The 26,373-nt window shown below is 37.3% G+C and overlaps 1 protein-coding gene and 1 long non-coding RNA gene across 8 annotated transcripts in view; one reads left to right on the top strand and one right to left on the bottom strand.

Annotated features, from left to right (window-relative positions):
• FMR1 (fragile X messenger ribonucleoprotein 1) overlaps positions 1–24,492 on the top strand; it is a 48,339-nt gene extending 23,847 nt beyond the window's left edge. For 2 of the 7 annotated variants that reach the window (XM_005299008.5, XM_008169061.4), the window contains exons 10-16: positions 2,645–2,754; positions 4,262–4,324; positions 9,849–9,935; positions 11,303–11,498; positions 15,092–15,271; positions 16,976–17,058; positions 22,564–24,492. In XM_005299008.5, the coding sequence (XP_005299065.1) occupies positions 2,645–2,754; positions 4,262–4,324; positions 9,849–9,935; positions 11,303–11,498; positions 15,092–15,271; positions 16,976–17,058; positions 22,564–22,725 (881 nt within the window). In that variant the 3' untranslated portion in view covers positions 22,726–24,492. Of the gene's footprint in view, positions 1–2,644; positions 2,755–4,261; positions 4,325–9,848; positions 9,936–11,302; positions 11,499–11,958; positions 12,137–15,091; positions 15,272–16,975; positions 17,059–22,563 lie in introns of those variants that run through there. The other 5 variants (XM_005299009.5, XM_065556708.1, XM_005299010.5 and 2 more) reach the window with 4 other exon arrangements.
• LOC135973464 (uncharacterized) overlaps positions 1–25,541 on the bottom strand; it is a 41,986-nt gene extending 16,445 nt beyond the window's left edge. The window contains exon 1 of the long non-coding RNA XR_010590300.1: positions 25,436–25,541. This is a non-coding gene — a long non-coding RNA (uncharacterized LOC135973464). The remainder of the gene's footprint in view (positions 1–25,435) is intronic.
• Positions 25,542–26,373: the final 832 nt, after the last annotated feature.

The following is a 26,373-nucleotide window of genomic DNA, read 5'->3' as shown; positions in this document are numbered from 1 at the left end:
CATGGATCAACCCCCAGTTAAGAAATAGCTTATTGAAAATAATTCAGCAATATCCATGGCTGTAAATCAACAGAAAAATGTCATCTAGGTTTGCTTGCTAGCTGGAATGAGTTTAAATAACGGATAACAAGTGTATATGTTTTTGGAGATACATATGTGCACCAATCTTTGTAAAGGCAGACATCTTCAATGCATGTTGAGCAGATTTTGGAAGCAATACTGAAGTGGCATGGTCTGAATTGTATGAGCTTTTAGACAAGTACCAGGATGTTACTCATCTGTTTAATTGATTGAATAAATGTTACTGTGAATTTCTCGCAACTGTAGTTCACACTGATGATAAGCAGAAGGGGTAGACTGATTGACTGAATTTAATTTGGATTTTTAATTGATTCCTGCTCCATGTGTTCAGGACTTTAAAAATAAAAATATTTTAAAAATAAACTACATTTTATATTTGAGCAATCTTTTTTACTTCATGTCTTGTTTCTTGACCTAGATCCCACAGAAAGAATATACATTTGTTAATGTACCTATTAATATATATCCAAAATAAGTAATATTTGGAGGAACACTAGCACTCCTTTTTTTTTTCTCTTTCAAAGTACACACTTAGTTTACCCATAGCGTGACAGAAAACTAAATTTTCTGTCTCGGTTAAAATCTGCTGTCCGCACTTAAATTATTTTTAAAATATAATTATATGTAGTAATATTTTTGTAACTTTTGTTTAGACTATAAATTGAATTTTAAAATGAGTTTTTTATAGTAACTGTTATTTCTTAAGAGTTTAAGTCCATATGAAAACACACTGCCTGCTTAAGGACTACATGAATTCTAAAGACTGAAGCATAGATTCCATTTGAGCACGCGAGTCTATATTTCATACTGATTAATAATATATAAGTTTTAGAGAAGGGGGAAGATTAGCATTTTATTAGTTGTTGAAATAAGCAGTTGCATTTTGAATTACTTAGTTTCTTATAGTGTTTGGAAATTTGTAAATGTCCAATAAGATTTTTTTGTAGCTCTCTTCATATGCATTTATTATGTTTACCGGTAACTTGCTAACATTTACAACAGATGAAATAAATTATTAAAGTATTCAAAAGCAGCTTTTGACTCAGCTTTGCTAGTAATGGGCCTAGAGCAATCATCGTGGTCAAGAAGAACAAATTAGCAATACTTGTGTCAAGCTTTCTCTGAATATTTTCAAATTAAAATGGAAAATATGAAAATCAGCCTAAAATTATCATTACTTATAAGTAATACTTGGGCCAAATTAAAATAAAAATCGATGTATAACTTGCATGTAACGTAAAAACCTGGCCCTGGTTAATATCTAGGAATTTAAGAAAATATTAGCAAAACTTCCATTATGTTGTAAGATATGAACCGTGTCCTGTGTGATTAAAAGTGGGTTTTAATCACTTTGTTCTTGCTGGATAAAATCAGACCAGCAATACAAATAAATAATTGTCTTGGATTGGCTATTTTTTGCCCTTACATTCAACACACGAGTTTTAAAAATATTTAACAAACAGAGTTAAATTCTTAGGCTGGTTTATGATAAAGGTTCTCATCTTCTTTGTTTGTTACACACACTATCTCATTTGCATTAATCTTTTTTTAATTAAAATTTTAAATATTCTGGCTAACAGTAGGTAACTTGTTAATTACTTTTATAAAACCGCAGCACTAGCCTGCCTTTGGATATTTAGTTTCTTATTTTAGTTATTAAGAGCAGCATTAAGTGATTTTTTTCCATTGTTTGTTTTTTAATTAGCTTTAAGTATTCTCAAATTAAAACTTCTGTTTCCTTGGATAAATTTCTATTCCTCCAGTCTATTTGAGATACACATTTTTGGTTATAAAGCTTTTGTGTAAGACTAATTCTGAATAGTTCTTTCCAGCTCTTTTAAAAAATTACTTTCTGATTATAGACAGAAATATCTTGCCAAACATATATATCAAAACTAAACTTGCTTCTGAGGATTTGATCAGTCTTGCCATCTGAACTTCCTCTCTGATATAAAAAAATAACGTAATACTGACCGAAATTTTGAAGACCTAGCAAATCAAATTTGCTTTGCTCTTTGCTTGTTTAACCACTTTTGTCATTGGTAAACTTGTAGTACTGTAAAAGGAGAAAATTTGCATTCAGCCCCAGAATATATTTGTATGCAATTTTAAATTTCTAAATTAAGCCCACAAAAGCAAGAAGAGTGAGAATCTAAAACAGCGTGAACTTTCACTTTGACTAAGATATGTAGCATTAAGACTAAATATTCATATTACACAAATTTAGTTTTTTGTGATTGAATTTCCTTTGTTCTTAGTTTTCCTAGTTTTTTTGTTTATCAAATACGCCTATCTAAATATTTTAAACTTGCTTAATTAAATACTATTTACCTATAGGATGATATGGCTACTTTGGAGTGGTTACCAAAATGTATACGTTAGGTTACGTAGACATTTTAGTTCATGGCTCATTGACTAAATCTTGGTTATAAACTGTTAGATCAGTGTTGGCAAGTCCTTTGTATTGTTATTGAATTCTACTACTAAATTACTGTATAGTAATATTTTCAGATTTTTGGGGAAGAAGCCTAAAGGTAGAATGTTCTGTATATTCTTTCTGTAGGAAAAGTAATAGGAAAAAATGGAAAACTGATTCAGGAGATAGTGGACAAATCGGGTGTTGTGAGAGTGAGAATTGAAGCTGAAAACGATAAAAATATTCCACAAGAAGAGGTATGTTTATAGTAAATGTGTTCTGTGTCTGTGTTAATTGGTGGTGATGTTACTATATCCAGCAGTAAAATAAGTTCTTGGTGGTAAGAGAGTACAATTAATGTGTTTTTTTTTTTTCTGATGGGGCTTATTTTTCCTCACTGGAGTTGAAAAGGAAATTTTCACATATTGGCCCAGGTTTTTATGACATATCACTATTGATAACCCTTTGTCCAAGTCTTTTAAGTTGGTGATGTATACATTCTTTATTTCTGTTAGAAGCATTAATACTGGTTTCACAGTGTAATGATATCCCAGAAATATATATATAAACTTATTTTCACACTCAGTAATTTGCTTTAAATTTGTTATCTTGAACTTCTTCACAATTCTCATTTTTATATTAATATTTTTGATGCATTAGTTAAGTCTGGTTGCACTTTCATTATAAATGCCTTACTGCAGGTATTAGATTATGAGCTCACAATAGCTAGGGTATGTATTAATCTGTATTTTTTAAAAATGTTTGGACAGTTGGTATAGTGGTGTATGCCAGATCTGCTATAAGAAGAATGCATAAAACTCTGTTTACATTTAAAATAGACTTTTGACCTGATATAGGGTCTCAATGAAGCCTTGAACTGCATAACTTGAAAATTGGACTTTTGGGGAAGAGGGGGTGGCAGGCAAAGGAAATTTATACCACAAAAATACCCATATTTAAAAAATATGAAGATTTCATCCCAAATTTCAAAAGTAAAAGCATAGTTAATTTTTTTAAAAAAGTTTAAACCCTCATTTATTTACCTAGGATCTAAAAATTTACCAAGTAAGGAACCTTTACTACCAAGAATAAGATGTAAAATGTATTTTCTTTTTCTTTTTTTTTTAATTTGAACATTCTTACTGAAAAGTTGAGCCAGTTCTGACACTAGCACAGCAAAATTGTTACAGAAGAAACAGTAGCCCAATTTCTAACCTGCTTTTAATAGTGCTTGAACAACTATTTAATGGAATGAAAATATTTAAATGCAGTCTCAGTTTTTCATCTGACTGCAACCCAAGATAGCCACCTCCAGCATTTAGAATTAAAAGTTCCACTTGTAATTTTAAATTTTATATATATTTCACATTTTACTTCTGGTAACAAAATCAATCTTCTTATAGTGTGAAGTTTTGGACTGTTTGGATAAATAAAAAGGGTCAATATTTTATTCCAAGCTAAAATTCCATCCTTAACTTTAATGGCATTCTTGTGTGGCTGATGCATAAAATATAAAAATAAGGTCCCATTGGAGCTGCAAAATTCAAGCAAGAGAGTAGCTATGACCACATATAGTACATCAGTACATTTAGTACATTTTTAGCTTGTAAAAGCTTATTTGCATATGATTTTCAAATCCAAAATACAGCTGTTAAAGGTGAATTGAAAGGCTTTTACCTGCCAAGTCCTGAGTTCAGAGTTCTGTGTATCTCCTGTTTATAGATAACGACATCACTAACACTTGCATTCCTTACACTGCTTTAGGTGTTAGTTGTGTCATCAACTGTAACAGGGGAAACACAGAAACCTGAGATCAAATCTAGGCAGGTAAGAATCATTTAATCTTCTAAGCTCTCTTGTTTTTAAACTGTTTGTAATGTTGCGTAATGCATACTTGATTAGATTTTGGATACCATAGCTTTTATTTATATTTTGTAGGGTAGCATTTTCAGTTCATTTTTAAAACCTTTAAAAGCAATTTTGGGTTCTCATTCTTACGGTGATTCCAAAATGATGTTCACAAATTACTTGACAACATTTTATAACTCCTATGATTATATAAACAAGAGCCACAGGTCTTGTTTTGAAGTAGTTATGTTGTAGGTGTCTTATTGTAGTACATACATGGTATATGATTACATACAGTTTGTAGTCCTCCCTAAAATACCAGGACAAAATAATGTACGTTTAAGTCTGCCCGCTGCAGAATCCTTCACTGATGTCAAAGATAGGATGTGGAGTTTCTTCCTAGAATACAGAAGCAAGGTTCGGTTAATTAAAAAAAAAATCTAAGTCAATTTAAGAGACTAAAATTGGTCTGGTACCCTGTGTGAGTAAATACTTGTCTTCCTGTTGTGACAGCTTTATATGTATCAGTTGAAACAGAAGTTTGAAAGGATTCCAGTTCTTCTACTTAATAAAAGTTAAAGGCCAGTACAGGTAGAGAGATACACTGCCGAAAGCCACAACTGGCAGTTTTTATTATCTTTAATGCAATTTTAAGTCAATTGTTATATTTTGCTATGTAGTATCAAGTACTGGGCAACCAGAATGGCAGTGCAGTATATTTGAGAGTTAAATATAATCAGACTTGAAAATATTCCAGATACTAAGAGAGTCAAGTTGAATCATCTGTTTTTGTGGTTTGAGGATTTCTGAGGATGGTACTAGATCAGAGCATAGGGGTGATAGGATAACAAATTAAACTTATTAGTTTTGTTTTTAATTATTTGGATTTAAATAAATGTACCCATCTGATGTGATGGGCATGTAAGTTAAAAGTAGTTACCAAACTGATAAAACCGATGACAGATTATGTATGAACTTGCCTCTCCTTCCAACCTGTTAATGATAACACACACACACACACACACACACACACACACACACACACACACACACACACACACACACAGCATGCAGGCATTAGCTTTGGTTTCTAAGGCTTTCTAATTGCTAAGCTTTGTTTCACCTATTATCTATCTACCTATCCAGGTGACTCCCCTGGAAACCCATCTCCCTAAATCAAGAGTATTTGAACTGAAATCATCCTTAAATTCTTTGGAAATTACTCATTTTCAGTAAACTAGGGGGGTTTTAAACAAGCTTCATAGCTTGCTTTTATGTCCTGAGTAATCTTTTAAGGTTCTTCTTCACAAGTGAGTAGTTTCCACTGTTTAAAATTCCTTGTGAATGTGCTGGGATTCTGCACTGATTATACCCATGCTAGTATTTACATTACAAGCCATTGGTCTTGAGGCCTGTCTTCATGACTTCAATCAGCTAAATTTTTTGTGATGGAGTCTCTGCAAGTTTTTATTTGGATTTCTGGGAGAGATGACACTCCTGCAAAAAGGTAACCCTTTATTATAGCAGCATGTGTCTAACAACTGCAACAGTACAACTAGACACCTTTCTTGTCTGCCGTAGAAGGGAATGACTCAGTTACAGTAACAGAACCTCTGTATTGGTTGTCTATCCTTTAAATATTTGTAAGGTCTTGAACTTAATTCGGCAGTTTTTTCACAATGGGCCCATTGGTGCTGGCACAGACTGGGAGTACTTATTGGGTTATGTGCTCCAGACTGGCGGTCCCTCATTTATGTATTACTAAGGACAGAATCAGATTATTAATTCTATTCCAAAGAAAAGCTTTTTTTTTTATAGCTGAGGGTCCGTGGCCCATAGAAGAAAATATCTCCGCTAAGTCAAAGATTACTTGTCACTTTATTTTATGTAAGTTAACATTTTTATTAGCCTTGCTATGGTTTATCAGAAGCCTTTGAATTATTTCACCAGTGCCTCCAAATACAAGGTTGGAAAGCAGAAGAAGCCAGAATGTTTCTCTTCCTGCATTTTGCAGAGAGCCTGGGAGTGAGAAGGGGGATTCTCACTTCTGCATAAAATGTGTACACTCATGCATCCATAGCTAAAATGAAATTTACAAGAAACCTAAACGTATGAAAAGAGAATTCACAGATAGTGTACTTAGTTTTAACTCTGCCCCCGGTGATGTGATGAGAAAATCGTAATCTCCAGTTACTTATCTAATCATAACTTCAATTTAACAGTGACCACCAAAATTAGAATCATTTTATTTTAATCAGACTTGCTCTGCCAGCTCTGTACTACTTTGTTGCACACATTCCACATGAAAAAGAATACTTCTGTTTAGATAAATAGCATACTACCTCCCCATGAATATCTGTTGTTCTTTGAGGAGTGTCTGTGTGGGTGCTCCATTTAGGTGTCTTGACATCCTGTGCTCGTAATCGGACATTTGTGGTAGCAGTGCCTGGTTGGGCTGTGCACATGCTTAGCAATCTCGCACACGTGCCAAGCGGTTACATAGCGGTGCGCAGCCAACCGCCCCCCAGTTCCTTCTCTACCGCCTTGGACTTGAGTCGCAGCTATCAGCAGCACCCTTTCCTCCTTCAGAAAAAAATTATAATAGATAATTCACAGTGGTAATGTATGTTTAGTTGTAGTTAGCTTCCCTATCCCCTTGCCCTACTCTAATTTCATTTGGGGGGGAAAGAATTTTTTTCCCCTTCTACTTCCCCGGTCTCTCCAGCAGGCATACAGCCTTAGCCTCAAACAGGGTTCAGGCAGGACATGTCCAGGGTCATTCTCATTGCGCCCACATGACCCAGACAAACACGGTTCCCATACCTGCGTCAGATGGCAGTGAAACTGCCTCGAACCTCACCTCACCTATCACAGGATGCAGGACACGTCCGTCACCCCACCCTTCCAGTACTCCACCTCAAGGCCTGGTTACTCCATGGCTGACTGGGGTCGAGAGTAGGGATGTAATGTTAACTAGTTAACCGGTAAGCATTAGTCTTACCAGTTAACCCCTGGGCCAGCTGACTGGCCCCAGTGGCCCCCACGCCAGCCAGAGTAGCTTCAACCACGCCACTCGGCCCCAGCCATGCCAGCCAGACCGACACCAGGCCTGGCTGGCCCTTTAAGCAGTTAACCATTTAAATGAAATATTTTTAATTGTTTAAACAGTTAACTTTTTAAATGGTATTTACATTCCTAGTCGACAGGGCCTGTTCTGAGGAAGTAAAAGATATATTAATGAACAGTCGAAAACTAAGCACAAGAAAGTGGAAACAATTCTGCACCTGGTGCCAAGACAAACAGATCTTACCACAGTCGTCCCCCCTACCGAGGATCCTTGACTCTTTATTAGGACTTAAAAAATTGGGGCTATCCACAAGCTCCATCATAGTACACTTGGCTGCTATTACCTCCTTCTACAGCAAGGTGGACGGGATCATTATTTGGCCACCCAACAAATGCTTCCTTAAAGGCATTGAAAAAAACTTATCCCACACTAAGAAACCTTACCACCCACGTGGGACCTCAACCTTGTTCTATGTGGACTCGTGGGAAAACTGGTTGAACCCCTTGCAACTTGTTGTTTGTTGAACTTATCCATTAAGGTGGCCTTCTGCATTGCCATCACGTCTGCAAGACGAGTGGGAGAATTCGGTGCCCTAATGGCACCACCTACCTTATACAACATTCTTTAAAGGATAAAGTAATCCTGCAACCACATCCTAAGTTCATATCCATGGTTGCCTCCCCCTTTCATTTAAATCAACCCATTTACTTACCTGTATTTTTTCCGAAGCCACATGTGTACGAGAGGGAGGCCCCCCTCCTGTCCACATGTGGCTTTGGAAAAAATACAGGCAACACTGGTTATGCACTTAGGATGTTCTCAGAGCATTAGCTTTCTACGTTGAAAACAAAAACATTTAGAAAATCGCCTAGCCTATTTGTTTCTATAACAGAAACACGCTTGATGGGTCAAATCATCTCAAAACAGAGACTATCCAAATGACTATCTGGATGTATCCATTTGTGCTACCAAAACAACAATCTACAACCTCCACTGGGAGTTTGCACACACTCCACCAGACCGCTGGCAGCATCTGTGGTCTAGCACTGACATTTGCAGAGCAGCTACCTGGGCATCAGTCCATACTTTCACTAAACACTATGCTTTAGAACAACAATCAGCATCAGATGCTCACTTTGGATTTATGGTGTTATTCACCATCAGTAGACCAATTCCGAAGCCCCTCCCCTCCACTGAGAGGCACTACTCAACAGTCACCTAAACTGGAGCACCCACAGGGACACTCCTCAAAGAGAAAGAGAAGGTTCACTACCCTCCCATCTCCCCTCTACTTCGGAGTTTCAGGCCGATTCTCTGAGCTAGAGAAGGAATGGGGATGGTTGGTTGCGCACCGTTATGTAACCGCTTGGTGTGGCGTGAGACTGCTACAGTGCGTGCGCGGCCCAACTGGGTACTGTTACCACAAATAGCCAATTACAAGCACAGGGCATCAAGACACCTAAAGTGGAGCCACCCATAGGGACAACCATCTTGAAGAACAGTCCTTGTTCCAAAAGTAATACACGATACAAAGTAGTTATAGAAGAAACAAGGAAAGATGGGAGACTTACGTTGTTATAACTACAGAATTAAGTTTTTAACTTGCCTGTAAATGTCAATGTTTTCAAATGTTGGAATTATTGTGTTCAGCTTCATAATTGAATTTCCGAGGCGTCTAACAAATGATTGTTTAAACTATTGGTGTTTTTGAAAAGTAATGAACATTCAGACCACTGGTGGTGTGCCTGCAGTCCTAACTTCACCCTAATGAAGATTTTTTTATTCGTTTGCCTTTACAAATTACTTTATAAGATCCAGGAGAAACAAGTGCTATTTTATGCACAGATTGATTGGCCTTATGTTTTAAAGTGCTTAAATGGTTTCTTTCCTGAGGTTGTAGATTAAAAGAACCAGGCACCTAGAAGCTGGTACTGTATGGAAAAATATTGTTTACGTTGAGTTTGAGGGAAGATAAGATGGCTGAAAAGTTTTGCTAATTGATTTTTTTAACATGGCTCAGAAAGTATGATCTAAAAATGTGGCTTTATGATGCACATTCCCTAAATGTAACTTAGTCTAGAATTTACTTATCCAGCTACAGAACTTACTTGCCCACCTTTATTGTGATGACTGTTAATGGACAAAATGAGATCTGAATTTACTTTTCCCTTCCAAGATAAAATTACTATATCCTTGAATGAGTGGAATATTGTAAGGCCAATTTTTCTATAGGTACAAGTAAGTAATTATATTTTTACTGCTGTTAATATAGATGATAGGTCAATTGTGTTTGAAATTTAGAGTTTGAGTGTTGGCATTATGAAGGGTGTTCTTTATATATTTTGTAGTCATGCTTTAATATTAAATATTAGGATCACTGTAATATTTGTCTAAATATCTTTGCAAGGATTTACAAAATATGTAATTGCTTTTCAGGGAATGGTACCATTTGTATTTGTGGGAACCAAGGACAGCATCACTAACGCAACTGTGCTTTTAGATTATCACCTTAATTATTTAAAGGTGAGGAAAATTATATTCCACTACTTCAAAGCTTTTGTAATAGTTGACAAGGAAATTTAACAATTAAAAAGGGTCTTAAGTGCTTGAACCTTTAGGGTTCCTAGTAAAGGTGATTTTAAAAATCTAGTAGAGATGATTCAAAAATTGTGTGTGTGCGTGCGTTCGTTCGTTCTCCAGTAGGTCCTACCGTGCTATTAAGGTGTCAGACTGCCAAACCAGGGAGGGAACAGTTGTCCTAGTTTTTTGAGGTTGAGTGCTGGATAAAATATTTGGAACAAATAGACTATATTAGTGAGGATCGAAAAACAGTGTCTTCAACATAAACTTGACAAAATTACAATTTTTTTTAGAAAGCTGTGCTAATTGATCAAATGTGGGATAAAACAATTGAGCTAATATTTGAGGATGGAATTGATTTGACCTGTGCAAGAATCATCACTGAATTGTTCTCTTTTGTGCTCCTCACTATTTCCTTTGAACAAAATGGTGGAACATGAAAAGAAATACCTCAGCACAAGGCATACTCTCTTAAGAACCAAAGGAATTAGAGGGAAGAGAGACTTCTGCCTACATACCTACTTAATAGCCTAGACTCCACAGCAGAGCACAAGGAGCACTCAGGGCTGGCAATGACCAGAGGAGAGGTGCACCAGGACTGCAACTCTCAGCTAGTTGCTTCACAAAAGGAGAGTGTGGGAGCAAATGTTAAATCCATAACATTTACATAGCTGCCATCTGACTTAACTATTAATGTTTCCAAAGATGGTAAAGTTTTACTTAAGAATCTTAAGTGGGTGGTAACAAGTTTGAGGAAACAGGTATCCTATCTGATTCTTGGACTCTTGGGATAATGATACTCAACCAAGGTAACTTTTCCCAGTGCACTTTCTCTGTTGACCTTTTGCAAGGATCAGATGAACAGCATGCATAATCTCATCTTTAAATCATCTAAGTGGTTTCTGAGTTTCTGCTTGTGACTACCTTGCCCTCCCCATATTTCTGGAGCCTGGTAGAGGAAAAATAAGAACCACTGAGCTAGAGGAAGCACGTGCCTCGCTTCCTCCACCTTTGAACAGGTTGTTTGACTCTTAACTTAAATGTGAAATATTTAGGGCCAGAAAGAAAAAGCAGCATCCTTGCGGACTTTTCTAGCAACAACTAATTTTGCATATTTCTAATATGTTGACTTGAAGGTTACTGATCTCTGTTTCTCAGGAGTGAGTTTATAAACAACAAATATAAACCTCTTTCATGGCATGTTGCTCTGTGGTTTACTTTCAAAAACTAGAAAACATTTCTAATACATTTCCATCCTTGGGTAATAATTGAATAGCAATTATATGTGACAAATTGTTTATTTTATATAGGAGGTAGACCAACTGCGTTTGGAAAGATTGCAAATCGATGAACAGCTCCGACAGATTGGAGCTACTTCTAGACCACCACCAAATCGTACTGACAAGGAAAAAGGATATATGACTGATGATGGTCCAGGACTTGGGCGAGGTAGTCGACCCTACAGAAACAGAGGGCACAGCAGACGTGGTCCAGGCTATGCTTCAGGTAGTAACTACCAGTATGTCTGTAATTTAAGATTAGTCTTCTGGACAGTGACTTTGTTGTCATAATTTTCTGAAATTGTAATCTAGTAAAACATAGTGCTTGAGCACTGGATGTTTCCGGGGATTAATAGTGGAGCTTTTAAAATTAGACTAAAATTGTTATTCATCAAGAGTACTAATTATAGGAAGGCTGCCCAATATCCTACATGGAAAAAACATGTAATTATTGTTCAGTGATTACCAAACTTGTATATCTGTTATCTATCTTAATATGTTGAAGGGTAGTAATAGAAAAGAAGCAATTAAATGGACTGAAGTACTGAAAACAGAAACCTTCTAAAGTAAAATGTAAACTTTAAGATTTTACAGGTAACTAACAAAACTGTGTAATTCATCATCATGCTCATTTGCTTATATATGTTTTTCCTATCCCTAACCTTTCAACTGTCTGTGTCCTTTAGATTGTAAACTCTCCAGGGCAGGAACTGTGTTTGTATTTGTGTTTGTACAGCACCCAGGATAATGAGACTCCAGTTCTCATTTTGGGCTTTAGGCACTACCATAATATAAATATTAATCAGATAGGTATCAAATTTGTTCTTATCTCAAGAAGCACAGAAAAGTGTTTTCTTCAGATTGTTTACGATCAAATGTGCCACTGAATGGAACTCTTGTGTGTTCAGTGGAAAAGTGTAATCTTCAAAGTGAAACTACAACGATACTTAAAGCTCACATGCCACATCTCCCAGCAGCTCTTTAATATCTTGTTCATTCAGAAGCAATCTGTTCATTTCATACCCAGAAAATAGCATAGATCAATTGGTAATTATGCCATAACAACTGAAAGGTAAAGACTTGAAATTGATAAGACCATTGCAGCCTTCTTTTATACTAACATCTTCAGTGGAGCACAGAACTAACTTTTAAAATCAATTACTGAAGCACTTTGCCCTGGTTAATACTATGCTAGACTGATATGCTCACAAGTCCACTGTTATAAGCTGCAAGTGAAGAAATAAACGGGGCTAAATAAATAAAAGAATCAACATTGACACTAGTGCAAATGGTTAGTTAACACGATAAATGACCTTATGATACCTACAACCATCCATACAAGGAAAACTTTTTTCCTACTTAATATTGATTGTTCATCTGAAAAGAAAACTGCAGAATATTATTCCAAGTAGCAGAAGATTCTACCAAGAATGCAAGTAAAAGTATAATACAGGTCTTTGCCATTTACTTGGACAAGTAACAGAAAATGAAAAAGAGAAGAACTTCTGAGGTGAAATCATTCCAAACTTTTGGTATATGGAAGTTCAGCATGCTCTTTAAAAGCTCTTGAGAGAGAAGATATTCCATATCTTCAGCCTCATAATTAGTTGATTGAAAAAGAGGGATTGATGTCCCAGTTTCCCAATGACACTTGCTTGAATGGATAGGTACCTAAGTTTATAAAAGCAACAGAAGGGAAAGTTCAGTATGATTAGACAGATTCCAGGCTGGTGGCTGCTGGTTGTAGTCTCTGAAGAAGTTTGGCTTGTTCTCATTAAAGAACTATAACCTCACAGAGATAATTTTTATCTATAATCTGTATATATCTAGTTAGATAGATATAGGGGTGTGTGTGTATGTGTGTGTGTGTAATATATATATAATGTGTGTATATATATATATGTGTGTGTGTGTGTAATAACCACTTTTCTAATAGAACTTTACAGTTGCTTAACCAGCATTACAGATTCTAAATGCAAATGGAGATCATATATTGAACACAGAATAGGAAGAGGCAGAACATAGCACCTGGACAGCTGTCTGGAGTTTGTTCCTTCCCTTGTAGCATTTAGAATCCAAGATCCAGATTTCTGCTCAGAGTCTGTTTTTGAAGAAGACTGTTAGTTTGCCTCAAAATGGTAGAAAAGTGAAAGTACAGTCATGGAAGATAGGAGAGTTTAATTCAGAATTTTCTAAATTTTTTTAAATGACCTCCATTTTTGTCCAGCCATCAAAGCATTAGTCATGTGTGTTCTTAGCACATTTGAGATGGTTTGGTCAAAATTGCATAATATGCTACGTCAGTGGTTCTCAAACTTGGGCCACCGCTTGTTCAGGGAAAGCACCTGGCAGGCCGGGCCGGTTTGTTTTCCTGCCATGTCTGCAGGTTCGGCCGATTGCGGCTCCCATTGGCCGTGGTTCGCCGCTCCAGGCCAATGGGGGTGGCGGGAAGGGCAGCCAGCACGTCCCTTAGCCCGTGCCACTTCCCGCAGCCCCTGTTGGCCTGGAGCGGCGAACCGTGACCACTGGGCGCCACGATCGGCCGGACCTGCAGATGCGGCAGGTAAACAAACCGTCAGGGGCTTTCCCTGAACAAGCGGCGGCCCAAGTTTGAGAACCACTGTGCTAGGTAATGGGGGAAAAAAAGCAAATAAGTTGATAAAAGCATATTATCCAAGATTTAACTAGCGGTACTCTTTATGTTGCTATTGTGTTTAGAATTACAAGCTTTTCACTTTGGATGATTTGTGCTTTTTTTTCAGTTCAAAGAAAAAATACGCTAGTGAAGTGAATTATATACTGTTGTGTTTCATTTAATAATACCTTTCAGGCTTTGGGGCGGGAGGTTCTTTGGGTTTCTTTTACTATTTTCTGGGTTGGGAGGATACAAGACGGTCAGTGTTTGGGGGCTGGAAAAAATAACAGCAAATTTGATTAAGAAACTCCTTTTAGTCCTTTACCCACTTCTGCTTCCCACATCAGGCCACCACACATTGTCTTCTTTTTACTTTCTCCATTCAGGGGTTAATAGGCCAAGAAGTTCAAAAATAGGAATCTAAAGGTAGGCTCCTAAAACCCACACCTAAAAAAATGGTCTGATATTCAGAAGTGCAGAGCACTCATCAGCTCCAACTGAATTCAAGTTCATTTTAAATGGAGGATATCATGGCAGGGAGAAATTGAAGTGGATTTATGGAATTTCCACCCATCCGCTAATTTGAGTCTTTATTCAGCAGTGGTATGCTTTTTGTCAAGTTTGAAAATCTAGCTTCAGCAGTACAATATCAGATAAAAAGTGAATGAGCTAGTTTTTAGTACTTCTCCAAAGTTCTACATTTTAAGGTCACTTTTAATATGGCTACTGCAATGTGCCACTGAACTTCACTGGAGTATATTTTATGTATTATGAATATAACATACAAAATATTGGGACCCCAAAAGCCTTTTGATAAAAATGAGTGCTGTATTCAAACTTGGCTTTGTCTGTTCAGAGTGTGATCTTTAATTTTGAACTTCATAAGTTTACCATTAAAGATAATTGAATTTAATTATCCCTGCCTGGTGGGTAAATATAGAACATGACTTGCCCCTGGGAACTGGAAGCTTTTCTTCTGAGGTTGACGTTCATGTTACCTAGGTAAATTGGTACATAAACTCTGTAACTAAGAGCTTTATTTCTGTCAACCAAATTCTACTGATAGTAGAGCAAGAATTTTAAATTCACTCATAAAAGGAAGCTTGTTGCAGTGTTAGTTGGTTGATATTTCTACAATAGTCCATTAATGAAAATAGACAATTACTTTTTTTAACTCTTGATAGGAACTAATTCTGAAGCATCAAATGCTTCTGAAACAGAATCTGATCACAGAGATGAGCTTAGTGATTGGTCGTTAGCTCCAGCAGAAGAAGAACGAGACAATTACCTTCGCAGAGGAGATGGACGAAGACGTGGAGGTGGTGCACGAGGCCAAGGTGGGCGGGGTCGTGGAGGTTTCAAAGGTAAATTGAGATTTAGTTTTCAAAAAAGAAAAGTAATTCAATATTGGATTTTTGAATAAAGAATTCTGCTCCATTCACTTCTTCATTTCATCATTCTTTTGTGTAGTATTCCTGAATTGTCAAATATGGCATGTTCTGGTTGCCAAATAATAGTGTCAATTTTAATTTAATTAAACTAGCTTTACTAAACAAATGAGAACCACTGTTTTAGAGACCCACTGATTGCAATACAGTGGAGTCGCATCATAGGCGCATTTAACTTACACAATTTTAACTATATGCACTTGGCAAAACAAAACAAAAAAGAGAAAAATAACAATTTAAATACTGTACCTGTAGTGCGGGCGATTCTGCCTGCCATTCCACTCAATGAGCGTTTGACTATACACGATTTTCGCCTTACGCACTGACTTCAGAACCTAACTCCCACGTAAGATGCGACTCCCCTGTAGTTTGATTTATAGAAGTTAATTATCCCCTTTAATAAATAGCTTGGATTATAGTTTGTTGCTCTCCTGACAGTTCAGCTCATATATTGCAACACCTTGTTTCAGACCTAAAACATTGAAGGGGACTTGATGTACTCTGATTATTTAGTGTTCGTAAATCATTTTGAAGGTGAAAAGTAAGAAGACAGTTGTTCTCCGGACTGTACTGGAGTTTACTGAAAAGTTGCAGAGTCTAATTTATAACTCTCCATCCAACATTTGAATATTGAATACTGCTACCCAAAACGAATGCCACGTATTGGCTCACAATCTCACATACTCATTAATGGACCACACATCACATTATCTCAGTCTTATACATTCCACATATCACACATGGCTTCCCTCCCCCACTCAGTTGTCTAGGGACTCCACTGTATATCATTCACCTTCCCAGTGAAAATCTGATCCAAAGCACATTGCAATTAGTGGAAATATTCCAATAGACTTCAGTGGGATTTGGATCAAGCCTTTTGAGTCAATCAATGTTTGTCCTACTCTTGGCCATGTAACACTAATACATACAGTACTCTTGCAGCAATTGCCTGAGAGATCCCTACGCCCGTCTTTTCTTCTTATATCCTTCTATGACTAAAACTTAGTGTTGTAATTTATATATGCAGTAGGACAGAATTAGCAGGAGTGAAGTGCGAGAAACAAACTTGAAATCTAAACCTTAACTTGAATTCTCACTTTTAAATAATGTTTGATAAATTTAGCATTCTGGTTATGTACCATACAACTTGAAGTCTTCAGAATAGAGATTTTCTTATATTTCTTTTCCATGGGCTACTTTTTGTTTACTTTGACATATCAAGAGCAGGGAATCATGCCACATATAATGATATTTTTGGGAACAATAAAGCTGAGCTTGGAAAATACATAAATAGTCAGTAGAAAAAATTGAATAGGGAATACCCTACAAAAATTGATTCTTCATCTTTCTCATTCTGTGTGTCACTTTCCCAATCCATGGGATGGTTCTTTCTTCCATTTTACAGATCTCCACAAAAGACTCTGGGAACCAATGATGGGCCATAGTTTGCAAACTTCTGCTCTACTTCATCTAAGCAATAAGAATATTTTTCATGCTATTTAGCTTTATAGTAACTCCATACTGACTGTGTACTTTTAACTGCTTAGAGAAAAATCGGGGGAAAATTTACAAAATCAGTGCTGAGAAGCAACTTTGCTGAATATTAAGTTCTCTTTATAGGAAATGATGAACAGTCACGAACAGATAACCGTCAACGTAATTCAAGAGATTCTAAAGGGAGAACAGCAGATGGATCACTTCAGGTAAATTTTCTTCCTTTGTTTAAAACCTGCTGCCTATTAATTTCATTGTGTGACCCCTGGTTATGTGAAGGGGTAAATAACTCTTGCCTATTTGCTTTTTCTACACCATTCATGATTTTATAGACCTCTATCATATCCCCTCTTAGTCTTCTCTTTTCCAAGCTGAATAGTCGGTCTTTTTAATCTCTACTCATATGGAAGCTGTTCCATACCCCCTTAATCATGTTTGTTGCCCTTCTCTGTTCCATTTCTAATGTATCTTTTTTGAGATGGGTGACCAGAGCCACTCTCAATAGTCAAGGTGTTGGATTTATATAGTGGCATTATAATATTTACTGTCTTATTATCTATCTGTTTCCTAATGGTTCCTAACATAGTTAGCTTTTTTTGACGGACACTGCACATTGAGCAGATGTTTTTAGAGAACTATTTACAGTGACTCCAAGATTTCTTGAGTGGTAAGTTACTGTAGACCCCATAATTTTGTATGTACAGTTGGATTTGTTTTCCAGTGTGCATTACTTTGCATTTATCTACACTGAATTTTATCTTCTGTTTTCTTGCCCAGTCACCCAGTTTTATGAGATCCCTTTGTAACACTTGGCTTTGGATTTAACTCTCCTGAGTAATTTTGTACAGTCTGCAAGCTTTGCCATCACACTATTTTATCCCTTTTTCAAGATCATTTATGAATATGTTGAACAACGCTGGTCCCAGTACAGATCCTTGGAGCACCCCAGTATTTACCTCTCTCTATTGTGAAAACTGACCGTTTATTCCTCTCCTTTGTTTCCTGTATTTTAACCAGTTACTGATCCATGAGAGGACATTCCCTCTTATCCCATGACTGCTTAGTTTGCTTAAGAGCCTTTGGTGAGGGACCTTGTCAAAGGCTTTCTGACAGTCCAAGTACACTATGTCCACTGGATCACCCATATCCACATGTTTGTTGACCCCCTCAGAGAATTCTAATAGGTTGGTGAAGCATGATTTCCCTTTACAAAAGCCATGTTGACTTTGTCAACAAATCGTGTTCGTCTGTGTCTGATAATTCTGTTCCTTGCTACAGTTTCAACCAATTTGCCTGGTACTGAAGTTAGGCTTACTGGCCTATAATTGCCAGGGTTGCCTTTTTTACAAAATTGGTCTCTCATTAGCTATCCTCCTGTCATCTGGTAAAGAAGCTCATTTAAATAATAGGTAACATACCACAATTAGTAGTTCTTCAGTTTCATACTTGAGTTCCTTCAGAACTCATGAGTGAATACCATCTGGTCCTGGTGACTTATTACTGTTGAATTTATCACTTGGTTCCAAAACCACCTCTGTGGAAACCTCAATCTGGGAGAGTTCCTCAGATTTGTCACCTAAAAAGAATGGCTGAGGGAATCTCCCTCATATCTTTTGCAGTGAAGACTGATGCAAAGAATTCATTTAGCTTCTCCGCAATGGCCTTGTCTTCCTTGAGTGCTACTTTAGCGCCTTGATCATCCAGTGGCCCCACTGATTGTTTGGCAGGCTTTCTGTTTGTGATGTACTTACAATTTTTTTTTTTTTTTTAACTCATTCTTCATTTTAAATTCAGTTTAGTTTTCTTGGCTTTTCCTAGTTTTCATCAATACCTTTTGTCTCTTTGTGTCTTATGTACTTAGAACTATAACCGGGGGAGAAGAGAAGGAACTATAAAAAATTAGAAAAAGCATTATTGAATGCATGAAAAATTAGTACCCTGTGGTAAGAAACCAGTATAGCTTTCTAGAGGGGACAAGGTAGATCTTTAAATTTAGTTACGGTATTAAATGAAACATTTGTAATGAACTAGTCAAGAAGTGAGTAACTGTTTAGAAAACAAATTAAAATCCGCATAAAGGGACACTGAATTCATATTTAGTATTTAAGAAAATCTCTCTACACTTAATTTTGTTTCAAATCTTTTATGATAAGTAAATGTTCCCTTTCTGGTGTTTGACAAAACACCAGCTTGCGAATGTGTATTTTCCTGTGTATGTAGTGTCCTCTCTGGAAGCACCTCCAGTGTACTTCAGGCCTAAGGCATGTGCAGAGAGTCTTCTGCCACTTAGTAAGAGCTGCCCCAATAGAAGGAAAAGATGAACTGCTTCTACTTCCTCCTGCATGGCGATATGTGAAGTCTCTGCTTGGAGAGTTTGTGGCAACTTTGCTTGGGAAGGCCCTTCTGAAGAAATAAAAAGCCATTTCTGAGAGGCTCCCACTCCTGAGTGAGGTGAATAGGTTTTGGGAAGCCGGGGCCAAAAAGCTATTTCCTGGATGGGGAGAAGTGGAGTTGGTAGAGTTGGTGCCTTCTCCCCCACACAAACATGAAGAATAAAACATTTGTTTGCGGAATTTTGCAATGATATATGATTTACAAATGTGCATTTTCTCTTTGCTAAATAATATTTTTGAAGGAAATAAAACTGAGAAATTTTCTGTCAGGAAGACACTTAACCTGTTCAAGTGCTGGTCCCTCTGGATATTCAACACTTTGGTATGCATGTGCACCATGGTCCAAGTCCAGAGATTTCTAGCAAGTAGCCTCTGTTAGAATACACATGCACAGCTGTTCTCCTCTTGCTCCAAACCAAGGTTATAAGGGGCACTGTGGACCATCGTCTTTTCAGTTCCTTATTACTCCATTTAGCATAGTTAGTATAGCTTAGCTAGCTTTTCCCCACCTTGGGAAGCTTTTCCCTGTGGACAGGACCCGAGAGTCTTGGGGTTTAAACACTGCATATCCTGCCTCACCCCCCCCCACAGTTCTTTTCAGTAGGCAACAAACATCAGTGTTGCCTTTATTGCCTTGGCAAGGCTCATATCTCCGCTAAGTGCAGCATCTGCCACTCCTTCCCTTCCCAAACGTGTGAGGTTCAAGAGCTCCAGCTGAGTAAACATCCCATGGTAAAGACCATGTGACCCCAGTCGGATCTGGGCTGGGGAGACCCCCCTATACACCGAGCTCAGTCGATAGGCAAGTATGAGCTCAGGAGCTAAGGCTACAAGTTCTAAACCTTAAGAATCCCTCTCAGGGGCGTCTCATGAGAGTAAGGGGCACTCAGGCAAGGACAGATCTTCAAAATCTTCTCCCAGAAGTAAAGATCCTTCCGTGACTCCATCCAAGTCCGGTGAGTCCTTGTATGTGGATCCTAAGGACCTAGGCCCGCTTAAACCTCCTTTATGTGAGTGTAACATGAAGAAGTAAGGATCCATTGTAACCAATCTCAGTTCAGTCACATAAACCTGAGGATAGGCTCCCACTGGGCACAGTCTATGAGATCCAGAGTAGACTCTGTGCCAGTATAGACATGTTCCCAAAAGGACCCAGTGTCCACTATAACCAGGGAAGTGTCAGATCCAACAGTCTCATTCACCAGTACCCAGAGACCTTCATTCTATTCTCAGTCTCCTCTCCTCTCTGGTCAGACTTTGTTCCTTTGGTGTGTCAATGTTCCTGAATAATCTGCTTCAAGAACCCTGGGTCACCACCCTGTTCCCTCCATGAGCCAGAGCATTTGACCGGTAGCTCCACCAATTGAACAGGAACCTGCCTTCTCATTGGACTTCTCGAAGGTTCCAGATGAACACAAACACCTTTCAGGATGGCCTAGATACTACTTAGTCCTGCCATGAGTGCAGGGGACTGGACTAGATGACCTCTCAAGGTCCCTTCCGGTCCTGTGATTCTGTGAACCTTCATCCCCACATAGGGAGACTAGTTTGGATAGGAGCTCCAGAAGATCTGGGTTCCATCATCCACGTAGATATAACTTCCTAGCGAACCAGTGGTTTCCCATGCCCCGGGGTCCTCCCCAATGGATCAGTCCGGCATACTAGCATTATTGGTGCCCGTAGGATCCGTGCATGAACTTTACCCTCTCCTAGCCAACACCTACTAACTCCGTTTGAGTATGAGGAAGAAAGCTGAGACAGATCCGACAGTCCCAAGCGCGGTCTCATCCGCATAAACTGCTGGACATTTTGCAACCTTCAGGGCTGAGAGCCATTAGTTTGTTCCAGCCAAAGAAGAGAAGTTCCTGTTTTCTCAGCCAGCACTTGACAAGCAACCACTGAGAGATCTAGGCTGCTACATCCCAAGGCAACACATTCAGACAAGGGCAACGAACTCCTTGATTTCTTGGGGAGACAAATTTTTTCTTCAACAGGTCTTCAATTTAGAATTGATAACTGCCTGGCCCTGTTAGCAAAATATGATTTAATCAACTATGCCAAATGTTAAGACTTCAAGGACAAACTCCTCTAGGAGGACAGTCTCAATGTTAAGCCCTTATTGATCAGGGAAAACTAATAGCAAAAACATCTCTTTAGGTTGCAGAGGCTGCTGCTGATATTGCTGCCAGTACTGCAGATCTCTGTACCAATTGTATCCTTGCACTCCTTCCTGTTTGACTACTGCTTAACAATCTCCTACATATAGAATACATATAGGGACTAGCACTCAGAGAAGAAATATAAGTTAATTCCACTACCCTCCCTCCATCCCCTCTGCTGCCGATCATGACTGGATTTGCATTAAGAAGAGAAACTAAAGACACCAGTCCACACTGCCTTTTATACCCTCAGTCCGGAGCACAAGGAGAACAAGTGCACATGTGTGGACCAAGAGACACTGCTTGCTAGATATCTCAAGATTCAGGCATACTGTGCAAATGCGGACCCACGTGTCAAATACAAATAGGGACCACACATCTTGAAGAACCTCCAGTTACAGGTAAGTAGCCTCCATTTTAACAACATATCAGGAATTCTTACTCTTCTGAGAGCTGTATGAGATGATACTCTTAAATAAAATAAGTGCTTCAGAATGTTGATGAATCCTCGATAATTACTGGCTAATCAGGAGGTAAATAATGTGTAAAGTTTCAAATAAACAGTATGCCAAAAATGGATTTAAAGGTGTACTATTATCAAGCTAAAAATCTTGCATTTAAAACGTAACATTCTTCTTGTCCACTTCAAAAGCCACAACTCTTTTTGATTAATTAAATTCAATCTTGACAAAGGGTGGCAGAGTGGATTTTATTATTATTAGTATAGGTGCATCACAGTTTTGCAATGTTGATTTTCAAAAATGCTTCTTTAACTGTATGACTAGGAATATCTTGATTTATTAAAACTGAAACAAGTTTAAAACCTTTCAATATATGTATATATATTTTCAATTCTGCATGAACAACAAAATTATAGTAGACTGATCAATTTTACTTTCTGGTTCTCCTATACTAATATGGTGCATTATGATCGACTTTCCAACACTTAATTAAATGTATATGTTTTTAAAAGTAGCAGGTGTTCATTGAAATATTTTTTTTAAATCATAAAGGCATTTTGTTTCCTACTTCTGTAAAGCTAGCTTCCTTTTTAAATAAAATCTTAAAGATGGCACCTAAATTATTTGACACCGCCCTATTTTAACAGTTAACTTCAGAAATATTTAAAGGGTATGCTTTATATAACTGTAACTTGTTTCAGATCAGAATTGACTGCAATAATGAAAGGAGCGTCCACGCTAAAACATTACAGAATACCTCCAATGAAGGTAGTCGACTGCGCACGGGTAAAGATCGTAATCAGAAGAAAGAGAAATCAGACAGTGTGGATGGTCAGCAACCATTGGTGAATGGAGTACCCTAAACTGCATAATTCTAAAGTCATATTTCCTATACTGTTTCAGTGATTCTTATTCCACGTTAGAGAAACTTGTTAGGCCAAAGACAAATAGTAGGCAAAATGGCGCAGGGCATGAAATGAACATAAACGTTCTGTTAGCCTTTTTTAACATCAGCAGTATGCAGTTGTTTTCAGAATAAGAAGTTATACAAATATTTACATAAAAATATCTGAACTTCTGAAAAATGCTTTCAAGTACATCTTGCACTTCAAACAATGAAAGATTCTTTTTGTTTGTTTTAAAAATACTGAGCTGTGCATTGGTATACTTTTTGTTCAGTTGTACCATTTTAACGCATTGGGTCAAAAATCACTGCTCAATTTCAATTTTCAGAATAAATAGTGTTTGCAGTAATAAATTGGGCTTCTGTTTTCAATCTAACTTACAAGTTCTTCATGAAATGCTATGTCGTTTTATGTCCTGTGTCAGTTCACGTTTTGGTCCACTTTTTCAGTATTTTAGTGGACTCTGAAATATGTGTGATGTAACAATTGTCATTTTCATTAGCAAAAAAAGTTGTATGATCTGTGCCTTTTTTATATCTTGGCAGGTAGGAATATTATATTTGAATGCAGAAATCAGGGAAGATGAGTTGGAAACACTAAATGTAAAATATATGTAGCAAACCTTGTCAGACATTAGTACTTTATAGAAGAATGCATGCTTTCCATAATTTTTTCCTTACATAAGCATCAGGTTAGGCAGTTATAAGAATAGGAAATTTCTTTTGCACTGAAGATTTGGCAAATAGTGTTATTGAGACGGGGGTGTAATTTTTTTGTAGACAGTACAAGAAGTTTAAAAAAAAAATCTTTCCATTTCTGGGAAACTTAAAATTCATCGTTACTGAGGGAACAAATGTAACTTGTTCACAAGCTAGAAATGTGTGCCTGCTTTTTGGCCAGATGACCAATTAAAAATAACCTTTTTTCATCCTCCCAAAAGTTTTTTGAAATGGTTTAAAATTTTAATTTGGAGCTTATCTCAAGAGAGATAAGAACAACATTCCCACATGTGATAACCTGTTAAGTGCAGGGAGTAGTTTAACTAACTAACATTGGAGGCAGGACAAATTCATAATTTTTTCAGGTACAAGGTCTGATTCACAAGCAGGTTTGGAAGGAGTTAGGGAACTTGATGCAAAGTACATAAAGGGGGAATTAAACGTACTTTTTTCTTTTATTTCTGATCATGAATTAAATTTACTGGGTAAAACTGTGTGAGGACTTTCATTTTAATCTATTCTATTTTTATTAAAATTACTCCAGTAGGAGTGCCACTGATTATGTACAGAACTGTACAAACATGATCTTGCCTCTGATGTATTTTGTGAGTTTTGTTTCTTTGCTTTTTTCATTCCACTGTTTTTCCTTGCATACAAGTACGCATATAAAAATGGCAACAAACTGCACATGATTTAACACATATAAAAATGTCTTAAAAAGTATTGCCAAACATTAATGTTGATTTCTAGTTATTTATTTTGGGAATGTATAGTATTTGAAAACAGAAATTGGTACCTTGCACACATCATCTGTAAACTGTTTGGTTTAAAATACTGTAGATAATTAACCAAGGTAGACTGACCTTGTAATGTAACTGCTCTTGGGCAATATTCTCTGTACATATTAGCTACAACAGATTGGATTTTATGTTGACATTTGTTTGGTTATAGTGCAATATATTTTGTATGCAAGCAGTTTCAATAAAGTTTGATCTTCCTCTGCTAACTGATGTTGATGCAATCCTTATAAATGATTGCTTTTAAAAACAGTCAACTTATAACAAGTAGAGAGAGCCTATATTTCTCTGTTAAAGTTTAACTGTAGCCATTGTTCCATATGTTGTAGAAAGCTTCTGAAACGTTACCAGTTTTCAAAAATTGGCAGATAATGCTAAAAAACGGAACCTCTTTGGTGAAATGGTACAATACATGTTGAGCTATTATAATATGCACTAGATTTTTTACACTCAAAGGCTGAGTTCAATAAGGTGCTAACTAGGTTCTATGCGAATTACTAATTACTAAAACTTCAATTTGATGGGCTAATCACATTCCATTTTCAAATGCATTTTGGGGTAATGGCATATTTTACAGTATTTCTCTGTGCTAAAGTTAAACATGTATCCCTTTCCCTTCAAATTTCAATGTTTTTAAGTGTTAGTAAATTTCAGAAACATAAATTGTAAATCTAAATGTAAATTTTATTTTGAAAAATCATGCATTGTTACAAAGCTTGAAAGTGCAACATGTCTGATGCTTGGGTTCAGATCCTACTGGTAACTTATAAAGTATGGTCTAATGAATTAAAATTATTTTAAAAAAATAAAGTTTTTTTTTAAACAGTGAAAGGTATTTGTGAATGATGCCAAAGATTTAAGCTCAATAGGATTAAACACAAACCCTCTAAAATAACAAATGTATCTTCAAAAATAAGGAGAAAATCACTTTTCCTTTCTTCGCTCCCCAGCTGTTTTTTATTGGGAGGGAGGTTAAAAAGTTATGAAAGTTAGTGTGTAGCCTCATCAAGGAGAATAGATGTTCTATTTAGTGCTCATACTCAACCTAGTAGAACAGGATTTACCACCACCACCCCCTTAGCAGATTGACAGGGGAAATTCCCCAAAGGGAAAACAAATGACTAATAAAACTAACACTGTTCTCCTGCTCACCTTCACTGAGTGCATCTTGGGGTATAATCCTTAGTTTTCGGTTCCCCTGTTTACCCTCACGGAGTGCAACCTGGCAGATGAATCACTGCCAGGCACTAGGGATATGCTGAGTACTCAGGGCTTGCACTGACACACCCACACAAAGGGAATTTTCTACTCAGGAGAGGAAGGCCAGCAGTCCAAATCAGATTTAGAGAAACAAATAGTAAAATATATTTAAATATAAACCACCAGAGGATAGACTGTCAAGTAAGAGAGTACTCAATATAGTATTAGGTCTGCAGCTGTTCTGGACTAGCTGTAGTTACATATTCCTCCTTATGCAGCCTGGGAAGGTGTAATACAGTGAGACTGATTTCCTGCCACACTTAAGATTGGAGAAGTATCAGGCTGTCATCCCTAACTGTTGTGGGTCACCATGCCCCAATGTACAGCGTATTGTTCCCAGTTTTTGTTGCAGGTTACCATGTCTGACAACCACCTCCACCCCCCAGCAGATGACTGGAGTCATGAGAGGGACAGCAGCCCAGATGTGGAAGAGACAAGCAGTAAGGGTTATTTTGGCATACCATTTATTTATTTCGGTGCCAGTCTCCATTTTATAAGGCCAAGATGTTCCTCACTGTGCAGCAGTCAAAATTTAATGTGGTATCACAACTGAAGATAAATGTGGCCATCTTCTCTGGTGGCCAGGGACTATGCAGGGGAGAACTTTAACTGAAAGAGTTGCTATTCAGAGCCCCTTCTGCCCCGGTAGCTACAGCCTGGAAGGTGTCATCTCAGATGCTTCTTTTGGGCATGAAAGCTCTGAAGTGGCAACAACAACAAAAATATGAACAGTCAGCTGATATCCCAAGTGCTCCAGGCATCCTTTCAGAAGCAATGCTAACTTGAGTGGATGGCATTGCAAGGTATGGTCTGTCTCAATCTTAAAAATC

Source organism: Chrysemys picta, chromosome 9 (assembly GCF_011386835.1).
Source record: "Chrysemys picta bellii isolate R12L10 chromosome 9, ASM1138683v2, whole genome shotgun sequence".
Taxonomy (NCBI): Eukaryota; Metazoa; Chordata; order Testudines; family Emydidae; genus Chrysemys; species Chrysemys picta.
This window is presented reverse-complemented; position numbering and strand designations above follow the sequence as displayed.